At 38.3% G+C, this 20,922-nt stretch overlaps 1 protein-coding gene across 4 annotated transcripts in view; it reads right to left on the bottom strand.

The window, feature by feature from the left end:
• AGMO (alkylglycerol monooxygenase) overlaps positions 1-20,586 on the bottom strand; it is a 224,095-nt gene extending 203,509 nt beyond the window's left edge. For 3 of the 4 annotated variants that reach the window (XM_042044458.1, XM_042044461.1, XM_042044460.1), the window contains exons 1-3: positions 20,272-20,586; positions 13,526-13,656; positions 60-211 (exon numbers count right to left, since the gene is read on the bottom strand). In XM_042044458.1, the coding sequence (XP_041900392.1) occupies positions 60-211; positions 13,526-13,656; positions 20,272-20,400 (412 nt within the window). In that variant the 5' untranslated portion in view covers positions 20,401-20,586. The remainder of the gene's footprint in view (positions 1-59; positions 212-13,525; positions 13,657-20,271) is intronic. The other variant, XM_042044459.1, reaches the window with a different exon arrangement.
• Between the last annotated feature and the right edge of the window lie 336 nt (positions 20,587-20,922).

The raw sequence follows: 20,922 nt of genomic DNA, 5'->3' as shown, positions 1-20,922 counted from the left end.
TTTATTAATAGATAACTAATGTATTTTGTATTTTCAAACATGAAAAACTTAAGTCTTACCATGGCTTATGCGATGAAAGCAGTAGTATGCAAAGTCCACTCCCAAAAGTGTCAAATACCACGTCCATGGCGAGTCCCAGGGCAGTTCCAAGAGTCTGTAGTTATTCCATACGTATATGTAACTAATTAAGTCAATACTTCTGAATAAAACACTGAAACAGAGATCCAGAAATTTTTATCAGTAATTCTGTCAGTTTTAATTTCAGAACCTTTTACATATTTATAATTTACCAGCTGGGAATCTTTTTAGAACACATAAAACCAGTCTCCAGGTTCTTAAACCTCTGTCAAGTAATACCACTACTGACTTCAGCAGAACCTTTGCTTAGTGTCTACAAGTTTCTAAAACCAACTCACACCTACTCACCATGGTATTAAGCATGCTCAAAGGCTGAAGCACTCCTATGCTCTGCAGGTGTTATGGTGTTGCTGTTTTCCCAAATCTGGAGGAAACCCATACTTGCCAACTAGTAAGTCAGAAGTGATTGAAGTGTAGCAGCAATTATGCCAGAATACTAATGTATGACATTAAAATACCTTGACTGCTTCCATTATAAGAAAGAACATGAAAGGGGACAGGGCTTCTGGGAGCAGGGAAATGTTTGACCTGCTCAGCATATTGCTTCACTTTAAAAGAGGATAAATGCAGCAGGAGGAGACAAAGGCCAGTGTCTTTGAAAAGAAGGGGAAAGGCAATTGGTAGAGAGAAATGGCAGGATTTCCAGAAAGGGACAGAAAAAATAATGAACTTGTAAAGGCATGGAAAGCCACCAGACAGCAGCTCTTACTGCTGCTGAGTTCCTGGACTACCGGGAAAGAGTAGCTATCCCTGACCCAACACAGGCTCAGCACTGAGATCAGGAGAAGAAGAAAGTAGCCCTGAAATGGGCAGGCCAAATCTAGTAGTAACTCTCAACAGCTGCTCAGATTAATACAGATTTGAGTTGCCAAGGTCACACCCTCCCCTCAATACCCTACCACCTCATTTCACCAACCGGAGCCCTGAGCCACCTCCAAACAAATAGCTTTGATTTTGCTGGGTGAGTTTTTGGATGAATCGGGAAGCATTAAACCCAGGTATGAATGGTGAGAGGCTGTAGGCACGGGGTGGCCCAGGTGACAATTGGCTTAGGTAGCTGTGAAATGGTGCTGCAGCTGCAGATGGATATATATTTAAAGTGGCATTTTTGCAGAAGAAACTAGTCCACAGCAGGATTTATAGTAGGTTCCTTACAACTCCTCCAGCTACTCTCCTTTGTTGTGTGTTGAAAATGTAGTGGTGAACTGAAATGTATCAGCCTCTGAAAAGTGGCAAACAGGAAAAAAAACATAGTGAAAAGATACTAATTATAAAAAAGTCATAAATATCTTTTTTTTATGTATCAATGGATGAAATTCACCTCAGTTCAGAGCCTAAGAGTAAGAAATAAGATAATCACACACACACGAAAAATGTAGTTCTCAGATGTTATGCTGCTGCTATTTTTTGGGGGGGGCGGTGAAAGAATTATCAGCAACCCCTTTGTACAAAGTCGTGCAAGACTTTAAAAACCTGTAAAACATATTCATAGTTGAAGAAAAACTCTGGGATATAAATTCAGGGAGCTTCCAGAGAACACTGCTGATAGCACACCTGCAGACACTACTTGAAGAGAAGTGGTAAGACACTGAATATATGTGTCACAGCCATGCAAAATTTCAGCCGAAGGACAGAATAACATCTCTCACGTCAGTCTCATCTGGAACTTCACCTTACACTGAAATCAGCTGAAATATTCTGTGCACCTCTGTCCACATCTGCTCATTCTTGTCTCAGTACCAGTTCTTAGAGGTACTTCTTTCAATACCCTTCCTTTTTTGCCTTTTTTTTTTCAACTAGATTATTTTTGATATAGTTTACTGCATGGCCACAAAAATGCTAGAATCTGCAAAACTAAAAAAGGATTTTAGTTCCCCTTTAAAGACTTTTTTCACACATCTGGAAAACATCCCAGAAAACAGTCTGGCCATGGCCTGTCCTTTTGGGCAGCTGCACTGAAATAGAAGGGAAGCTCAGCAAACATGGCTGTTTCAGCTTGCAAGCCATCCCCCATGCTATAGCTGCTTTGTGGTCACCTCTATCTTTTTGCAAAGACATCCATTCAGAGCTTTTATACTCCTGGCATTAGCACCACTTCCCATAAGTGTTTTGAATAAAGCTAGAAGAAAACACCTTGAACTTCTAGTTCACTAGAAGTGGTGCTAGTTTCACTATTAATGAAGAAAAAAGTCATCTGAAAATCCCAAGTTCCCAATAAGAGCCTGCAAGCATAATAGCATCACATCCACCATTTTATCCTGAGAGCTGAAGCACCACAAGTAGTTGTTGCTCAGGAAGAAAAGAACCAATACTTTTTCCACAGCCAGGTACACATCTTACCTACAACTCATTTCTAGCCTTACTATAATCATACCAGTTTTTCTCTCAAATAAAACCAAGACACAACAAACCCCATGAAATTTCATTTCATTTCAGCAGCTCGACCATGAAGAATTTCTCTTGACTAGCAAGGACAGGTGTATCTACCACTTCAAAACCAACTTGGCTATGCCCAGAAGGTGGACCACGCACACCTGGAACATGTTTAATTTTCATAAAAGCTGTGTTCTATAAATATTTTTAAAGAAGAGTATATGTGTCTAAGCAGATTTTTGCAATTCATCTCATGAGGAATCTGTAAAGTTCAGTATAACTTCTCAATCCATTTCACAACAGGTCAGAAGGGAGCTGATATTATTCAAACACAAAGAAATGGGCATTTCTTAACATCTTTTCAACGACCAGGAAATTTAAAACACCTCTTGCAACATAGAGTATCAGTTATTATTAGGTACTGTTTTCTTACTTTATTCTTCTGCTTTTATTAACATATAATGCCTTTGCAGTACATCCAAAGATATGTGACCTGGAACATTTCCTCCATTTTTGATCAGCTTTCAGTATTTCACCCTAGAGTCCTTTTTTTTTTTCCACAGGCTGAGGCCAAGGTGTAAACCTTGAGCTAACCCTGCAACACTTTTTTTATATATGCAATTTGCTGTACATTCTTTCCTTCATGCTTGAATCACAACTCTACAGCACATAACGTTAGCTGATTACTGTAATTAATTTAGAGTAATCCATCATATTACTAGGCAGTACTGGAGAAAGAAGAGTTGCTTAACTAAGTATTTTTTTTTAAATTTACAGTGTGATAGGGAAGACCAGAGCTTGCATTCAATTACTATTCTGAAAGTTCACTTGGAGTTTCAAAGGTTTATATTCCCCCTCTTTTGCCCCTCAAGTTCCTTTTTCACTTCTTGAAAATACTAAGAGAATGTAAAAAAAACTTCTTCCTCATTTAAATGTGATAACTATAAATGCAACAGAAGTGAATAGGTAAGACTTTTATCATCTAGTCCAATCTTCTGCATAAAGAGCAATAAATCCTAAAACAGACAGACTGTATAGAAAACCTCATTATATACAATCCATAGATTTATTTTCTTGGATTTTGAACACTGCTGCTGAAAATTTCCTTACTATGTGCAAAGCACACTTAGGCAACTGTTATGACCTTGAGAGTTCTTGTCTCCTTGTTTCTAAAGGTCATATGTACTTTAATTAATGGCAATAATATTTGTTTTTAATAAACCATTTCCCCCTTTACCTTCCACTGGGTCAGATTATCACTTCCTCTAATTAAAAAAGTCCAAGAAGGAAATTCTGGGAGATGAACTCTCCCTGTGGAAATGAAGATCTACTTATTCTAGATCCCTATGGGATAATGAAGGAGGGAAAAGGTGGAAGAAATTCAATTGGAAGAAAAGGCAGCTGCCCATTTCAAAGAATAAAAGGTCCTGTTTTGCTTCCTCCAGTCATAGAGCCTGAAACCACACCTTTAAGAAACTTCTTCCATGGTGCCCAGGACAGTCACAAAAAATGAAAAAGGTCAGAGACAGCTGTTGTCTCTTTTTCCAAGCATGGAGGAAGATCTGTGTACCAAAACTGAATACTCCAAAGAAACTGCCTCAGCTCTCACCACCATTGCAGTCACCACCTCACATCACACTGGGAATTGACCTGGTGCCCCTGAGCTAAAATCACAACCCTACAGCTGGACCTACAAAAGCTCTGCTCTCAAGGGCAGTAACAGACTTGCATCCTTGGAGGTCAAGCACAGAGGGAAACATGTTAAGACACCCTGGTCACAAGGTTATATTATCATTAAAAATAGTGAGATATTACTAATACAGTTTCACTGGGTTAAATAAATTCTATTTTCCTAGCCTGATTCAAACTACATGAATGTAAAGTTTCAAAATGCTGAACAAAGACAGTTTCTCAATAATTTGAAATTATTCAGACCATTTATGTAACAGCAGGATACATGAATAATTAAATGCTCTGTAATGTTTTATTTCAGAATGGAAAGCATAAGGATTTCCATTTCCAAGGATACTCATAGAGCTTTCTTTTCCAAATGAAAAACTGGCTCCAGTCACAATTGAAATAAACATTTTGATAACATGATTTCAGTAAAGAGAAGGGGGGAAGGAGGTAGAGGAATCTTGAGAAAAGATCCATTTGTAAAACAAAGCAAATCTGCTGCAACTGAAATCCCCTTTTATTTCCTGTACAGGTGCCAGGTCTTGAACAGACACCCAATTTATTACCTTGTCAGCTGACTTATTAGGGTTGACACAAATCGAGCTGAAATATGCCTGACACACTGCAGTCAAGGCTTTTTTCACGCTTTAGCACAAAGCCAAACTTTCCACAAGGTAGAGGGAAAGGGAGAGGGAGCTGTGGGAGTTCTATTCCCTGTTTTCTATCATCAAGATGAATATGATCTCCTCTCCCATTCTTAATATGCAAAACCAGTCATGAAATAACCCAAGGCTAAAAAATAATTCACCAAAATGATACAGCTGGGAAATTATTATCAGGCTCTGCAAAGCCCTTGATTACAGGAAATAGCACCTACATTTTGAGAAAATGTTCCCACCAGACACGAAAGCTGAATCAAAGCCTCTCCTCTTCCTCAGTATGGCTTTCTTCTCCAGCATTTTAGTTTGAACAATACAAACCTCCAGTATTCTTCAAGGAGAAAAGAAAATACCGAATTCAAAATGAAGTAAAAGGGAGGTGACTCAGGTATCCCTACTAGTTGTATTGTACACACTATTGCACAGTATTTTGCCTGACAGAACTGCCCTTTTATTCACCAAACCTATTCCTGTTGCACTTCACTTTTTATCCTCTAATTTATGACACTAATATTAATTTACAGTAGTGGGTGGAATAAAATGTGAAACAACAGGTGTTGGAAGAAAAATAGCAACAGTGTTACACTTTTTTATTATTAAGTTCTATTCCTGCTGCAGAATTCAAGTCACTTGTTTATCTTTGCTCATTTATACATACATAATCAATTAAAAATTCAACACAAATTTTTTCATGATAAGCTCCACTGCCTTTAGTGATATAATCCACAGTAGTAACTAATTATGCCCTAAGTTTATGCAAGATCTTCAGATACTTTTAATTACATGGTATCTTTAAAAGACTAAAAAGCCTAGTTTAAAACCTTCCATATGACTGAGCTTCTGGCATTGTAGCTTAATCCTCTTCTTTTATGAGAATGGAAGTTATATTTCTTTATACCTACTTATACCTGCCCAGCACACTGGGCAGTAAATTCTATTCCAGTATCTTCAGGATACACAAGACTGGAAAATTCTACAATGTCATCTTCTACAAGGCAACAGTCCTGATTTTTCAGTATTTGTACAAATATCACCATGGGAGTTTAATACGAATGCTTGATTAGGACCTTTTTCCAGTTGAGGGTCTGACTTTGATCTGTCCTACTTGGTTGTTCCACTGAAATGAGCAAATTTGCATTATGGTTTAAGTTACATTGGGAAGAAACCTATAATATTCTCAAAGGTCACATATAAATAAGTAATGAGAAAAGGGTATTCTATTCAACTCAGATTGTTCTAGTTAGATTCAGAAAAACCAAAGGAACTAGTAACAGTTGCTATGGTCTATAAAAATACAGGGAAATAGCCTCAGTGAAGCATCATAGCACATGAAATGATGAAATAAGGAAAAATATTTACATGAGAATTTATATTGAACTCCTTTGGCCATACTTCTGAATGTTTTAAAAGAAAGCTTGTTTTTATCCATGATGCACAGTGGTGAAAGTCTATTCTTTTGAGATCTGTAACACTGGTTAACAGAATCATTAAGAGACATTTTCTCCAATTTTCATAACTTCTAAGTGTTGACCCAAGAAACTAGATTGGTCAGCTCTAAAAATGCTACCCCTGTGCTCCATCTAGTGGAGTCCTAATTTAAGATTAATTCATTGTTTAGCAGAGATGTCCTTTAGTCAGAAGTGTACCCTATACAGAAGCAGTTTCTTAGAGTTTTCTTTTTTAAAATGACACAATTTAGCTTAAAGCAAAATACAAAAACATGGAATAAAAAAATCTGCACAACATTTAATGGATTTGAGAAATTGGTATATTTTGTGAGCTACAGAGACTACTGAAATTAACACCATATTTTCAATAAGGGTAAATTCAGTTCATGGTATGTACTTTCACAGAAGAGCACAAGTATATTTGAAAATCTACCCTGACAGCTTCTCTTTGCTTCTAAAGATATGGCAGGTGCAAAGCTGGGCTCTGGCAGTAAGAATGGGCAGTCACCAAGCCACTTACTGGCCCCACTGTACAGAAAAAGACAATGATACAATACTAAAGATGTAGAAAAATATGCATTCTGTGTAAGAGGTTACAATCTAAAAGAGTAATTGGATCCCTAAGAGGTTTTTGTGAAATACAGCAATCTGTAGAACATTATGGTAGATAGAGACTACCTGTTGTTTCAGTCAATTAGTTTGAGAATATCCAAACTCTCCTAAATCCTTCCTTGTAATGCAAGGTAGCCTATACGTCATTTCATTAGAAACTCCAGAGATTCAAATTCTGGCTCAGATCTTTCCTTAGTCATCACTAGAAGTAGCACTGTCTAGAGCTGCTCACTGGTAGTCCTGTGTTCTGCCAGCAGCTATGCCCATGTGTGCTCCCCAGCCTGCTTCAAACAAATGGAAACAGAGTACCAAAATTCTATGCTTTAAACTTCTGAAGATAATGCTGCTGATATGCCTGGGAGGGGCTCAGATGCTAGAAGGGTATTAGGGAGGTAGTGATGAGCACCAGAGAGCAGGCAGGAAGCACTAGCATTTTTACTGGGCACAGCTGGATTTGGGCTTCCTGGAGGAGATAGGATGATTTACACTAAATTTATAAAACTGTGTTAAAGTGATACAGTAAGAACATAGGATAATTAATCCACACAGGAGTAACTAATTTACTAACTTAGTCCCAATTGGTTCACGAATACAAACCAGATTAAAAAAAACAAACAAACAAACAAAAAAAAGGCAACAAAAAAACCCCAAAAAAACAAAACAAAAAAAACAACCCACACGAACAACAAACTAATCAGATTAAACAAAAACTGAAAAACTGTTCAGATAAGACAATTACTGCCGTGAGTTTAACTGATCTGATTTTGAAAATCCCCTTCCAAGAGTCAGGCTTGTCTGCTGAAAATCCTATCAGATCCTGCTGCGCAGCACTACCCCATCACTGAAATTGTTTATCTTACTCTGACTGCTTTACCTACAGAATATTAGCGAGTTATTTCAAAACCTGTTCCTTTGACAGAGCTGTGAGGGCTGTGACCTTTGGCAAAATGTGGGAACAATCAACAGTGTATATGGGAGAGTAAAGCCAGGAGGGTGCTCTTGTGAAATACGTGACTACCTAGTGCTACTTGGAGAGTGGAAGGAATGGGGAGGTGAGTAGATTCTGACTCTTCAGGCCTGTTACTTATTAAAAATTCTATTTTTTGGACACATCTATTGACAGTGCCTTAAATTGCCATAACTAGCTGCTGCAGGCATGATCGTGACTGCAGGTTCTGTAGAGACTGAACCTACAAGCTGACAGCTCTTGGCTGCCCCATTTCCACTCCCAGACAATTTTCTTGTCTCTCTGCCTAAAGCAAATACCTTTTTGCTCACTGAGTGAACGGAAATAACTCCACTTGGGATCAGATGAGCACCTGAACCAACATAAGAGAAAGGGAGGACTACGTGAGCACAAGAAAGACAGAAGTGCAGTGGCCAGAAGTTCAGCTGGTTTAAGGGCATGGCATAGCACAGCAGCTCCACTTCCCATTTAACCAGGTTAAGTGATTACCTTTCCAGTTTGGCCCCATCTGCTCATCACTGCCCTAAGTGTGGTGGTTACTAGCCCTCAGACCTGCCACCATAATTGTGTGTATAGCTGCTCCCTGACCTGGCTCTGTCAAAATGAATGCAGCTGAGCTTAAACACCTCTTTTATAGTTCTTGGGGGGCTTTTGTTTCTGCTTCTAGCGAGATCACTTTGTCAGGACCAGGTTAGGGAGCAATTAAATGTGCAGTTATGTTGGCAGATCTGAGGGGGCAGCTGGACCAGAAGCAACACATGACCATGCTCTAAACAAACATCTGTCCAAAGTCTTAGTCAAACAGATGTGGAGTAAAAATGGACCTAATAAGTCTCAAAGTGAAAATATAATTTATGAGAAACTGCATGTATCAAATTTTCTTCTGATAAATGCAATTGGTAATTTATGGGATTATAATTTTCTATAGTCACACACAAAGTATCTAGTAGATACTTCAGGAAACCAGAACATACTTCAAATGGTTAAATCCATGTGGGCAATTTTTTTCTGTTCTGTCAGGACACTCCTGGCTCCATACGGTTGTGAATAACTTGCATCAAATTGAATTGAGTGTATTCTAATCAGCCCTGCATTTTGTTAACTCTTAAAAATTGAAAACCTTTGGTTTCAGATTGCAATTTTATATGTTATAAAGCAGGTAACTCTTTATCTGCTTTATAAAGCATATATAGTAATGCTACAAAAGCATTGTAGCAAGAGTGTTTCTTGTCATGTAACCCTGGCTGCTTTTTTCCAATTCCATTTCTTGTTCTAGCACAAGATTTTGCACAGACATAGTAAGAATTGATGCAGGTTAATGTGATGGGGAGGTGCTGGACCTGCTTCCCAGGCCACTTTACCACAGGGCAACACAAATCCTTACGCTGGCCAAAGAGGGGTGAAGGTACAGAGGGAGGAACGAGCAACTAGATAGAAGTATCAGTCAATCAAAGGTGCTTCATTTGGGAGCACTGCTGGTCTAAAATGTACATGAAACTGCCTCTTCAAACCTACTCCTGAAAAAAGATTGTTTAAAATCCAAATTATGTACAAAACTGAATACACTGGTCTACAGCAGAAACAGGATTTGTACCCCTTTGATTTAATTATTGCTGATGTGTAGATATCTTAAGATACTTAATAACATGAACTAATCAAAAAGCATTTACCCATTCCATTCTCATGTTCAACAATTCGGAGAACTCTAACTTCCTCCAATTCAAAAATCAAAGTAAATAATGTATACAGACTGTGATATTCTCATTAGAAATGGAGAAATTCATTGCAGACTTGACTGATCAAACTGTGTCAGACATTATATACATACACACTCATACACTGTACAACTGTGTTGCAGAGCAGAACACTAAAAATTGGCAATGAGCATGACCATAAAGAACAAATACTTTCCCAACTAGTTTGAAAATGTATCTACCTCAGTTATCCCCCAAACACTTTTTGATTTGATTTATGTTCTGCTGCTTTAAAAGAAGAAATGGGTCAATATGAAATAATGCACATACTTGTATAATGGATATTCATACCCAAAATAAACTTTCCCTTGGGAGAATATTTTTAAGGCAGTATTTAAAGTCTCTTGGCAATGATTAGCTACAAAAGTTATTTATTTATTTATTTATTTAGAATAAAAGTTCTGAGAAAATTTTTACCAACATTTAGGATGCTGGGAGTAAACTTAGTAATACAAGTTTCTCCCTTTCTCCCAAATTAATTTTCATTGCATACAACATTTAGTATCCAATGCATACAGAGGAATGCATAGTATGCATTAATGCAGAGAAAATTATATTTAAGAAATGTGTGGGGTACTTTATAAGAGATGAAATGTATGCACAAACCATTCAACTTACTACATACTGTTGAGTCTAACAAGCCTGAAAACAAAAACATTGCCCTGTCTGATTAGACTTTTCCTCTTGTACCTACATTTTTAACATTTGGCATACAAGCATCAACAATTTATGATTTCCACTTTCTCAACTGAAAGTTGAAGTATAAAACACTAGAAAAATACTTTTTGCCCTCAGGACATGCAATAGTTCTCTTATACAGACTATGAAATGGAAAAAATACTTAGAGGCTGAATATGATTAGTGACTCCTAATTTTTTCATTAAATGTAAAGACCTCTTTGCAATGACACATTTGAAGCTTCATTTTAACTAATAGACTGAAGCCACCATTTTAGACCCAACCACAGATTTTTTTAAGGAAGTGGCAAACCATTGCTGCTAGTTGAGAAAATGAAAATTAGTCCCTGGGAGAGGATACAATCAACGGCGTGTTAATCTAACCTTCAGCTGTTAATGATTTGCACTACTATTTCCCCTGATGCTGTGGGTTCTGCTGAAATATTGTTTTAGCAGTTTCTGTCAACTTTCCCTACCTTTTTTTCTGCCTGAAAGGGAAAGACTGAAGTGGAAGTCTTAGCAACAGATTTTTGCCTGTGCTATTTTTTTCCCCTTTTTTGTCTGACCCAGTTCTTTCACACCATGGAAGCACAAGACAGAAGGGTAAAGTGTTCTGTTTTTTCAGTTCAAGTCTTTTTAGCCAGTCTGTTATTCACGACTCCTCTTACTTCTGAAAGATGTATTACAGTAAGCAGTCACCATTAGAATTGTGACATTAACATGAGATTAAATAATTTAGGAAGTCTGTATTTTGCCTGCTTCTTTCACATTCAGCCAAAAAGCTAACAGTTTTACAGGACTCTTTTTTGGAAAGAACTGCTGAGGAGGGTCTGGTATTTCCAGTCATGAGAGCTGCACAAACAGCACGGAAGAGACTTCTTGTGCTGGTGTAGCAGTAACTAGGTGTACCAATCTTGCAAGTTTGCCTGACCCTGCAAACTTTGAGTCCTTAAGGGTCATTCGGTTCACTCAATTGAAACAATCTTGCAAAAGAAAACTGCACAGCCCACAAGCCAAATTCTGCAGCAGAGGACTGAGTGCCAAAATAATAAAAGTACTCAGCACCTTGCAAAGCTGCATTCCACACACACAACACTAGTTTTCTTAGCAAGCATTTCTTCCAGGAATGAGTGTATCTGAAGTGCTTCAGTATTCTTAAAATAAAGCCAAAATGACTTGTAAAATCATTCAAACTTATTTTACATGTATCACAGGCCCTTTGTTTAACTTAATCAGTTCTGAATATTTCAACGAATAAAGGTAAATATTTAACATGGTACGCCTGTCAAGTTTAGAAAATTTGGGTTAAGTTGAAGAAGCAACATTTGATCTATTTCCATATTAGCTTCATGCTGACTACAGCAACCTGTTATAAGGGCTGTGTGTTGCTGCACACAAATCTAATGTGTTGATAAATATTTAGTTAATTCATAAAACATACTGAAAAGTTGAATGTTGCTCCTTCAAGATCACGCTCACAAGTCATTAGAAATGGTTTGAATATAGGTAGTACACTAGCTGCAAAAATAACTTCATGAAAATCTCAACTTAGACATTACTTTGTTTGAAGCCATAACTTCATGGTTGAGTATTTCTCGTGTTGAAAGCTCATGCATCTTATTTTCACATATTTGAAGAGTTTTGGAGCATGTCCTTAAAAGGTTTCATCTAGGATATTTACTACTGATAACGAACATAATCCATCAGAAATTGTCTTTGTACATAATGGACCTTGTCAAAGATTGCATCGATTAGAAAGCTTAAAAAAATCAACTAAATGTCAAATGATCAATAGATTACAAAGTGAGTGATTTACACATTTCACAAAATGAGTTCTACTAGCCAGAAAGGATAATTTGTTGTTGTTGTTGCTATGCTCTTTTAATATATTTGATCAAGAATCTGGATTGAAAGAAAATATTTCTAGTAAAATTTGCAGTGACATAAACCAGGGATCTCTAAGTAACAAAGACAACTTTTCATGGATTCAGGCTACTTCAGGAAGACCAAATGTACAATCCATGTATTTCTATGTGGCCAAATATAAGAACATATTGCCTATGAATGAGGAATGTAAGCCACAGAATCCAAGAAAGTATTCAGGGATGAAGGACGGCTCAAAGGATCTGGGATATATAAAGGGAGGAACAACAAGTAGAAATAGAGAACAAATGACTTCATTATTTGGCACTGATGCAGTAATTTCTGAAATATGGAGTGCACTTGAGACATCAGCACTAAGAAGACTGAAAAACTGCAGAGGATTCAGAAAAAGAACTGTGGGAATAACTGAAAGACTTACAAATACACCATATAGTCAAACTCAAACAATAAACTTTTCTTCCTATAATGAATACAATTTGATGGTCATCTGCAAATTCATACATGGGGAATAGAAATATAATCCCATTTGAAAAGAAAAACTGCAATAAAATCTATCATCTGGAAGCTCATATCATGCAAAGGAATATCTAAAACATTATATTACTTAAAAGTAAATAAAGCTTCTGGAAAACACTTAAGAGCAATTTATAAAAAGAATTTCCTGGATTTCTTGTCACTGGAATTCACAGTCAATCCACAGTGGCTATTTCTTTAAAATACAACTCCGCTCACCAAACTAATTCAGGTAAATCTTATGGCCTTTACATTGGAGACGGAATAATATGATCATGCTTGCAATGATTCTCTCAGGAATTAAAATCCATTGAAGTCAAACATAAGATTATGACTGTGTTCAAAGAACTTTGCATCACATGCATATTCACAATTATATTGATCTGGTTATATGCACACAGTTTTATTTTTAAAGGCTAACAAAAATAATAGACTTGGTTTGTTGGTTTTATTATCTTTTTTCTGTATTTTAATGAAAGAAAACCCAGATTCTAAAATCTAGTCTAACATAAGATATAGTCAAGTCAGGTGAAGTCCCAGAAACAGCAAAAGGTGACAGCAAGATCCAATACAGATGAATATAACTGATGATAAATTGATAATGTGGAGCAGAATAATATCCTGTAAGAATCATATTTAGCCTTACAGATTAGAAAGATTTCATATACTTTGTGAAAATTAAATTCCATAAAGAAAGGTCCAGATGCCTTGTTTAATCATTTTGGATTAGCAATAGCAACTTCAATATATAATTCTCTTTTCTTCCTTCTTAGTGATTAAAACCCAAACAATATCAATATTGTTTGAAATCACATATACTTACTCTGGCAGTCGGGACAGGATACCTAAGGAAAGAGAAGTTATGCCATCATTGATCCGACCCGGCAGCTTACGCTTCTGAATCCAGCTGACAGCAAACTCCAGCCCAATAAAAGTAATGAAGAATGGAATACTCTAAAAATAGTTCGCAAAAAAAACAAAATCACAACACAAATAAAATTAGATAGACCTTTCCTAACAGCATTTTATGCAGTGAAATGCTTCTCAGATTGGCTGGCACCTTAGTAGCTACTCCTGCCTGCCATAAAGCTCCACATGAACCTTACAAATCACAACAACGAAGGCTACAATTTAACCCACAACACCAGCATAAATCCATTGCAATAACATCCTCCCACAATGTCTTCTTTTGTATATTCTGCACATAAACTCAAATGTTATCAGAACAAAACACAAAAGTCTTTCCAAACTTATATTTCTCATTTTTAACAAATCAGCGAGAGCAGCAATATTTGTGGACTCCTCCAACCACATGGCAGAACAGAACCTGGTTTTGATTTGATATTGTATAGAGTTTTTTAGTGTTTTCAGCCACTGAAATTGGCATCTAACATTATTATCTGAAAGAGACAGTAAAGTGAGTTTCTTTCTACTTGGCATTTCTGTTGCCATGCTTTTCACTGCAGACAACAACAGCACTTCTGTACGAGTTTTCATCAGTGAACCCAGTAACTATGCAGCCCATTCCAATCTGGGCCATACACCATGTTCTCTTTCCAGACCAAGTAGCAATGATACAATGTTCCCCTTTTTCTTTTGGATTGTATTGACTGCAAAATAACTTTCTGCCTTTCTGCAGAAAAGTATAATGGTGAACAAGACTGAAAGATTCTCACTCACAACACTGCTTCAGTCTAGGATTCAATGTCCATCTTGTATCCCAGAACAACTGGCAAGCTGAAAATGCACAGCAACAGCACCCATTAGTGAAAGGTGTGGATGGAACTGGTGGTAGGACTGGTAACATTTTCAGGACAAGATCATTTTTCATCAGTAAAGACTGTCAGACCTGTTCTCAAATTTTTATCATCTCAGGCAACAAAAAAAAGGCTTGAGTAACAGTAACTGGTAGAGCATATTTTTTTTACTGACACTGCAGTCCTAACAGTCCTTGCACTTCAAGTGTGGAAGGAATTAGGCAGTGGCAGCATTTTAGCCATCACCACCAAAATCTAGAAGGCCTGTGGCAAGGAAAATTGGAAGGAGTTATCAGATCTCGGTGCATGCAAATGTTCCTTCAACTTCCTCACTTGCTCTGTAGACAACTTTTTGGTGACCTTTGAGACATTTAGACAACTGCTTTTTGGTTATATTAAGGCATAAAATCCCCACCATGTTTTGCAGGGCAAGAGAAATGCAAGACCAGTTCTGCACCGTTCCAGGAGCCACCACACTGCCATCCTTGCCCTGTTAGTTTTCTGCTGCTTCTGCTCCCTTCAGATAAGCTGCACACATGTACAGCTTCACTGCCTGAAACCCTCCAAACTACACTGCTGCAGAAGGGAGGCTGGTCCTGCCCATATAACATTTTAATAGAAGCATGTTGTCTCTGCAAATGCCGTTGCATTTTGGAGGGTGCTCATTTTTGTTGCCAAGTGAGATATGATCTGGGAATTCCTACTAGGCTGGGACACTAAAGAGACTAAGATGGATATAGAACAGATTGCTCAGCTGAAGAAGAATTGGATGATTCAAACCATGCAAACAGCAAGAGATTTATAGTGTCTAGAAAATGTGAAAGTTCATAAACTTCAGCAGCACAGGGTTAGGTTACAATAACAGATGAACAGAGATTAATATCAACATGAGACTTTTTAACTTAGGTGCCTAGCTTGCTCTGTAACAGCACTTTAGGCATCTAAAAGCCTGTTTGTCATGTGTACCAACTGATGATATAAAAGACAATAAAGCAAAGGAAGACTTATGCATAAAGCCTAAGGAACACCCAAGAAAACCAATGTGGTAAATCTTTCAATATTTGAAATAAATAATAAATAATATAATAATAAAATATATTCTAAAAGAAAATAATAAAAGAATAATAAAACCCTACAACCTTCCATTTGAAATCAATGAAACATTCTAGAAAAATATAAATACCCCTTGTTCTGCTCTCTATAGCCATTTCATTTCTAAGTAGACAAGACTTTTAATGTACTTTTCCCAATTGATATAACAAGAAAACACATTCCTGACTTAGTAAACAAAGGTTGATGATCACAGCTGTACACTCCAGCAGAGAAAAAAGAGGTTTAATAAGAAAAACTACAAAACACTTAATGACAATATTAGGAGGCAGTTCTAGCACAGACTACAAGCAGTTTTAAGGTCTGGAACAGCAGAATCTGCACAGCAAATTGAATGGGCTCAGAACAGAGAAAGTGAGGTGCTTTATTAATGAAATAAAAACAGTTAATAGGAAATGTACGATGTCTGTGTTCCATGTGGTGATTCATTTTACCTAGCAACCTCTGAAACAGTTGAAATACTTGACTTTATACTAATGTACACTATTACAACTTCTCTCTTATTGACTTCATTAAATATTTTCCTACCACTGTGAAGCTGTGAAGCAGCCAAGCATTTGACACCACTTTTTGACTCAGAAATGGGGAGTGTCATAGCAAGGAGGATAAAGAAACATTCAAACATCCTTAACCTCTTGCTCATCAAGGAGATTGTAAAAGGAAGGATTTATGGCATACCCCTTACTATCTAGGAAATTACTACATCTTTCTCACACACCTACATTAAGCTTGGTCCAAAGCAGATCAATGGGATCAACTACATCAAGAACAGTATGTATTATTTACGTGACCATGACAGCTATTGTCACGGGGAATGAAAAGGCATGCCCTGTCCCGAACAGCCTACAGTGTAAGGATGAGATGTAATGCAACACCAGGAGAATGCAAATAATTCAGGAAAAAAGGAGACAGTAAGAGAAAATAGTCTCACTAGCCAAACCACTATTTTTTTTTCCCCTGGGTTTTTTTTGTTGTTGTTTTTGGGGTTTTGTTATGCTTTGGTTTGTTTGGTTGGTTTGGTTTTGTTGTTGTTGTTCTTGTTGTGGGGGGTTTTTTGGGGTTTTTTTGCTTAAGTTAAAAGAACAATGAAGACATTTAAGGAACCCATTGAGGATGGCTATTTCTACAACTGTTTTCAAGGGTTGTCTCTACAAACAAAGTAACACAAAGTTAAGAAATAGCCACTGTTAGCATCACAGGTTAGAGACAAGCCATATCCTTTTGGTATCTTCTGGTCCATAAATGTTTTATTCTCTCTCTGTTTCCAGTTTTTTTCTCTTCATGTATCAGCAGAAATACTTAATGGAGATTTGCATTAGCTTGTGGTTTACTTGAATAACTGATCCATAACTTGAAAGCCTTACTCTGAGTACTGTGTAAGAGGGTTCCATTACACGTAACCAACTCTACAGAATGCAAAGGACCACTTAAAATCAGTTTCTGCTTTATACTGTTGCAAAGAATAATATTCTAGTTGAAACTCAGCATATACTCATAGTTTTATTGCAATTCTTGAAAGTTTCTGTTTTCTTAAAGTCCCAGATCCTTATAACATATGAATCTCAACTTTCAAGTAAAACTAAATATGAAGGTTCTGTGCTTACTATTTAGAAGCAAACTCTAAAATACGAATTGAGTTTAAATGTGAACTTATTCTTTAGGCTCTTGAGACAGTAAATAGAAAAGAAAAACACTGATTATTAAATTTAAAGCTTTCATTTTGGGGTTCTCTGCAGAAGGACTCTCTCTTCTGAAGTCTGACCCACTGAAGTCTTTACCGAGCACAAGTGATAATTTCAGACCATAGCAAGGTACAAAGTGAATTTATGGTTTAATAAAACTATGTTTGGCAAACAAAAACAATCATTCCATCTGCCCATCTGTAGATTGTGAGAGAATAAATAAAAACAGAACAAAAAACACCAAACAACCAACAGAACATGCTGAGCCTAATCTTACACCCATAGGAAAGAGGATGCTCTTAAAAGGAATGGCCAAGCATCAGTACAGATTTTAAAAGTCAAGATGTTCTGTCCTGGAGAAAGAAAATGGACATACTTCCAAGAAATAAAGGAAAAATCAAGGCGTTTGAATTCTACACGACAAAAACTCGTACAAAAATTAATTCTACAATTATTATCCAAGATTCAGACCCCTTTCCCCAGAATTTTGGAGATTTGAAGGATGACTTTTCCCTAGGCACTGCTGCAGAACTTTGCTACTTGTCACTGGTAGCAGCTGATCAGCTCATGTTTTAAACAGGACTTGGGACCTTTGCATACAGCTCTGCCAACATACAGAGCAACAATGCAGGGGCCATTGCTTCTGAAAATGGAAGCAATATAACCAGAGACAGAAAGTACACTGCACAAGTTAAGCTAACTATTCTGTTCTCAAAACCAGAGCTGCTTCACCCACTGCTGTCATTTCCTACCCATATGTAACAGCACAGGTGACTCTAGCTCAAAAGTGCCACTCCTGTGAAGTGCATATATTTTGTAAACCAACCAAATCAATTTCACAGATCGCTAACCCATGAATATTTATTTGAGTGAATTTGGAGGTTCTGCCACCTGTCTAATGTTGGAAGGTACATATCCCCACAGACATAGCCATGTCATCTACTGTCCTAGAAATACTTTCATCCATCTGATACCCAGTAGATCACAGATCCAAGATGCAAATTCCACTACAGTGTCTCAGGGGAAAAAAAAAGAAAAAGTCCTACACTATTTAGGAGACACTAATGTAATCAGTTTACACACACACGTCATCATTATTGTCTTTTAGAGTGACTTACTTGAGCTGAGGCCTCCATTTGTTACCACCTCTACACTAGAATTTTTTGGCTTGAATTGATCTCAGACATCCACTTCTGTATCTGTACCACCTAAAGGGGTTACCACTCCAAGACCTCCTTGAAAGGCTCATGAGGTCACTATTAAATCTGTTGCTGATGAATCCAATGGATATACTGCTCTTGTAATTGTTCCCTAAACAGCCAAGAATAGCAGCTGGAGAGGGACTGTAGATAGCTGCCATCTGCCCATAAACATGGCCAAAAGAGGATGGATGAACTCTTGCCTAAGGTCAGACCAAAGCCAAAGAGTTAAAACAGTTATCCCACGAAAGCACTTCTATATGCCCACCTAGGCAAGCATCAAAAGATCTGTTCTATCAACAAATACACTGTCAGGAGGGAAATCTAGTACAGCTAACCTAAGACAGGAATTTAAGGGAAGTATAACTGTAGTGGGAAACCTTTTTTTAGTGTTTTGTTTTTTTTTTTTTTTTTTGTGAGAAATATTCCTTTACAAACTTATCACATCAGTGCTCTACAACAGCAGACGTCTGCAGGGACTTTCATAATTCGAAGTATTAAGAATCCTTTCACAGACTTATATCTGTGTGCCTAGTAAAAAAAAAAAAAATCCAGGTTTGGGTAATGTCTGAGCACATGGCAGAAGAAAGCCCAAAGATGTTAAGGAACACTACGAACAAGAAAGTGAATGATATTCAGTTGGAAACGTGGGAACAGCAAAAGGGACTGAGACAGTCGCAGTAGACAGACCTGGAGGAAGAGATCAGCTGGCTAGGCAAAACCATCGAGCTTCCTCGATCATGATGCTATAGCTTAGTTGCAAAACACCTCTGAGGACAGCAGTCCATTGACCAGACACTGCACACACAGGCTGGGCTTGCAGCAGCTTTCTGCTTACCTTATGCAAAAGGGCAACCTTTGCTGATAACATCCCTCAGTGAGGGACTGCTGCATACTACAATTCCCAGAAAGCTGCTGACGGTGCTGCACTGCTCTGCACAGCCCATGACACCCCCACTGCAGCCTGAAAGCAGCTGCTGCACAGCAGTCCAGGGCATACCTGGCAGCGCAGCTTGTCAGAACTACCAAGACCCACTTAAAAAGTGCAGCTCTTTAGTGAAGCTGGACTGAATTTACTTTGACAAGAGCAAAATAGCATTTATCTGCTGTGTCTGTGAACAGCTGACATCGACCTGTGTTCAGAAGGAGCTGACAATCAAGATATGTGCAATAGGTAGGACAGAAGGGAGCAAAGGTATCTTGGAAGTGAATTAACTGGCAGGGTGGGAGGGGAGGGAAAGCTATGCTGCTGCCTGCTGACAAGGGAGTTCTCACCCTTGACCTCTGTACTCTTGCCTTGGATATTTAGGACAGAGCACCATCCCAGCATAAATATTTGTTCTAAATTTTCTTAAACAATCTTTATTTTTTAATTAGAAACCTTTTATTTTTCTGTCTTTGACTGAGCTTGACTTAAGGGCACAGAGAGACCTGACTTTTTGCTTGCTTCAAGAACCATAATAGCCAAACACAGTATCATATTTTCTGCTTTCCTCAGTTCAGTTTGCTGTCACTGTTCATCTTGTCAGTGCTGCTGAATATAATATTAGCACCAGACCTCAGATATTTGGGGTGCTTCTCTGAAAACTTCAGCTCTTGGTACCAGGAGAAATCACCATTTAAATAAATGATAATAGAGGGCACGGTTAAACTGGCAGCTTACAGGCAGAAAGCCCAGAAGAGAAAGAGGATTTAATCTTAATTTAGGTGCCCTTTCGCGGATGGTTTCTGTGAGGCGGCTGTGGCTTTTGAAAACAGGTACAGGTCGGCGGACGAGAGGGCGAGGGATGCAGCCAGGGTGGGAAAGGAGAGGACTCTCACCTTATCCACGTAGTTAGGTACCTCCTCCACCGTGCGGAAGGAGCTCTCTCCGGGCAGCAGCGCGTAGAAGAGGGCTCGGAGCTGCTGGCCCAGCGCGGTGTCCCGCGGGCTGCCCGCCTCAGCGCCCATGGCCCGGCCGCGCTGCGGCCGCTCCGCCGGGACGGCGCAACCCGGCCGCCCCGCCCCGCCGCGCCGCGGCCTCGCCTCGTTACCCCGCGGGCCCGAGGGCTTCAGGGCTTCCGTGGGGAAAGCTTGCCATTTCTGGTTTCCCTGAATCTTGCTGTTTCGGAGGTTTCCTTGGGTTTGGGGGCTCTTTTTTCGTATGTGTCATCACTGCCTGGCCCACTTCTGGAAGCTGCGAGAAAGCTCTCGCGCACCCCAGCTGCCTTCTCACCCTCAAAAATCTCAGAACCTCAAAAATCAGCAGCGCTCAAGCCATCATTTCTCAAGTTTAGACAGATTTCCACACAACAATAAAAATTATTGCTCAGGTTTGGACTTACATAAAAATAAAATGTTACGGGTTTTGAGAAACAAGCCAAGGTGTGCTCGTTGACTCGTCTGCTCGGCTGTATGGATCAGTCCAGCATTCTTCCCATTGGAAGTTTTTATTTTTTAATAGGGCTTATCATGGCTCCATTTTATATAGCT

Source organism: Corvus kubaryi, unplaced genomic scaffold (genome assembly GCF_017639235.1).
Source record: "Corvus kubaryi isolate FWS band 111438036 unplaced genomic scaffold, C.kubaryi_AGA036_p1.0 37398, whole genome shotgun sequence".
Classification (NCBI taxonomy): domain Eukaryota; kingdom Metazoa; phylum Chordata; class Aves; order Passeriformes; family Corvidae; genus Corvus; species Corvus kubaryi.
Note: the sequence above shows the minus strand (reverse complement) of the source record. Positions and strands in the feature narration are given on the sequence as shown.